The 1,542-nt window shown below is 61.8% G+C and overlaps 1 protein-coding gene across 1 annotated transcript in view; it reads right to left on the reverse strand.

Annotated features, from left to right (window-relative positions):
• Positions 1-900: 900 nt before the first annotated feature.
• Positions 901-1,542, reverse strand: part of PLCD3 (phospholipase C, delta 3) — a 7,922-nt gene continuing 7,280 nt past the window's right edge. The window contains 2 exon segments of the mRNA XM_009710305.1: positions 901-989; positions 1,070-1,219. Coding sequence (XP_009708607.1) covers positions 901-989; positions 1,070-1,219 — 239 coding nt within the window.

The following is a 1,542-nucleotide window of genomic DNA, read 5'->3' on the forward strand; positions in this document are numbered from 1 at the left end:
GCTCACCCCACCCCAACCCAGCCCTGCGAGGCCTCGGTGGGGGACCAGGAGCCCGGCAGCACCATTGTGTCCCTCCTGCTTGGGATCTGGTGTCACCTACGCTAGTACCTCTGTTGTCCCCTCCTGTGTCCCCAGTGTCCTGGGCTGGGGGAGGTTGGGTGTGGGTGGGGGGGTGTCCAGTGGGACCCTGTCACTGCAGCAGTTTTGAGCCCCCTTCAGCCCAGATGGGTGCAGCACCCATGGGTGCTTGGCAGCAGTGCTGTGTTTAGGGATGTGGTCAGCCCTTATCCCCCACCCCGTTTCTCTCTCCTCCCACCCAACGGGCCCCAGGAGGTGACAAGGACACCAGGACAGGCTCTGTTAAAATAAAACATTTATTCAATTGGCTTCATACCGGGCTATAAATCTGTGACCGTTGCCGGTGCTGGAGCAGGGGCTAGGAACACAACCCCCAGCCAAGCAGAGGCTCGACACCATGGGCACAATGGGACACGCGGTGGCAGGGTCCCCTCAGGAACCTCATGGTGATGGCACCGTCCTCATGGGGCAGTGATGTTTGGGGGTTGCTGTCACCCATCTCACCTCCCCCAGGGCTGTGCTGGGCTTTCGATGACCCAGCCACCCCATCCTGGTTGTCACAGTGTCTCTGTCCCCTCGAGGTCACAGCCAGGGAGGGGAGGAGCAGGGCACATGGATGGGGTGGCACTAAGGGGACATGAAAGGGGTCCTCTACCCCCTTGGGTCCCCCAACCAGCCCTGCTGTCACTGCAGCCGTGTGAAGGGTCTCCCCAAGCTGTCCCCACACAAGGCGTGGGGTGTCTTTGGCATAGGAGGGTGCCCACCCCATGGAGGAGCATGTTGTCCCCCAAAAGGGGACACGACATCCCTCCCACGGGGACCTCACAGACTCTTGCATCGAACGTGCACGAAAAGTGTGGCAGGGGACAGGGATGCCCCGTCCTTGGAGAGCAGATGGATGTGACGATAACCTGGGGACAGAGACAGGGGCTGAGTGAGTGGGTGACAGGAGGGGACTGTCCCTATTCCCAGGGGTGGGCACCCACCCCACCTTGCCGCATGCTGGCCAGGGGCAGGGTGAACTGTCCCACGAAGTCGTTGCAGGAGGTGCTGTCGTAATCTTCCACCACGAAACGCACCAGGGCCAGCTCAGGCACCTGCAACTGGAAGCTCAGCGTCTCCTCCCAGCGCGGGTTGAAGCCTACAGCACCGGGATGGGGAGGTGGGTGCTGTCACCGGGGCCACCAGGGCCACCGCGGCCACTTGCCACCCTGGGTGCGGGGACAGGCTCGACCCCTTCACTGTGCTCGGCCCTGTCCTGGCTTAGTTGTCATCCTGCACTGGGCTGTGTGGGGAGTGGGGCAGAGGGAAGGAATGGGGGTCATACTGGGCTATACTGGGGAATGGGGGTCATACTGGGGCTGTGATGGTGTATATTGGGGGAATAGGGGTCATACTGGGGCCAGACTGGGCTATACTGGGGGAATGGGGGTCATACTGGGACTGTGATAGGGTATATTGGGG

The sequence above is a fragment of the Cariama cristata genome, unplaced genomic scaffold, assembly GCF_000690535.1.
Source record: "Cariama cristata isolate BGI_N322 unplaced genomic scaffold, ASM69053v1 scaffold13321, whole genome shotgun sequence".
In the NCBI taxonomy this organism is placed as follows: Eukaryota; Metazoa; Chordata; class Aves; order Cariamiformes; family Cariamidae; genus Cariama; species Cariama cristata.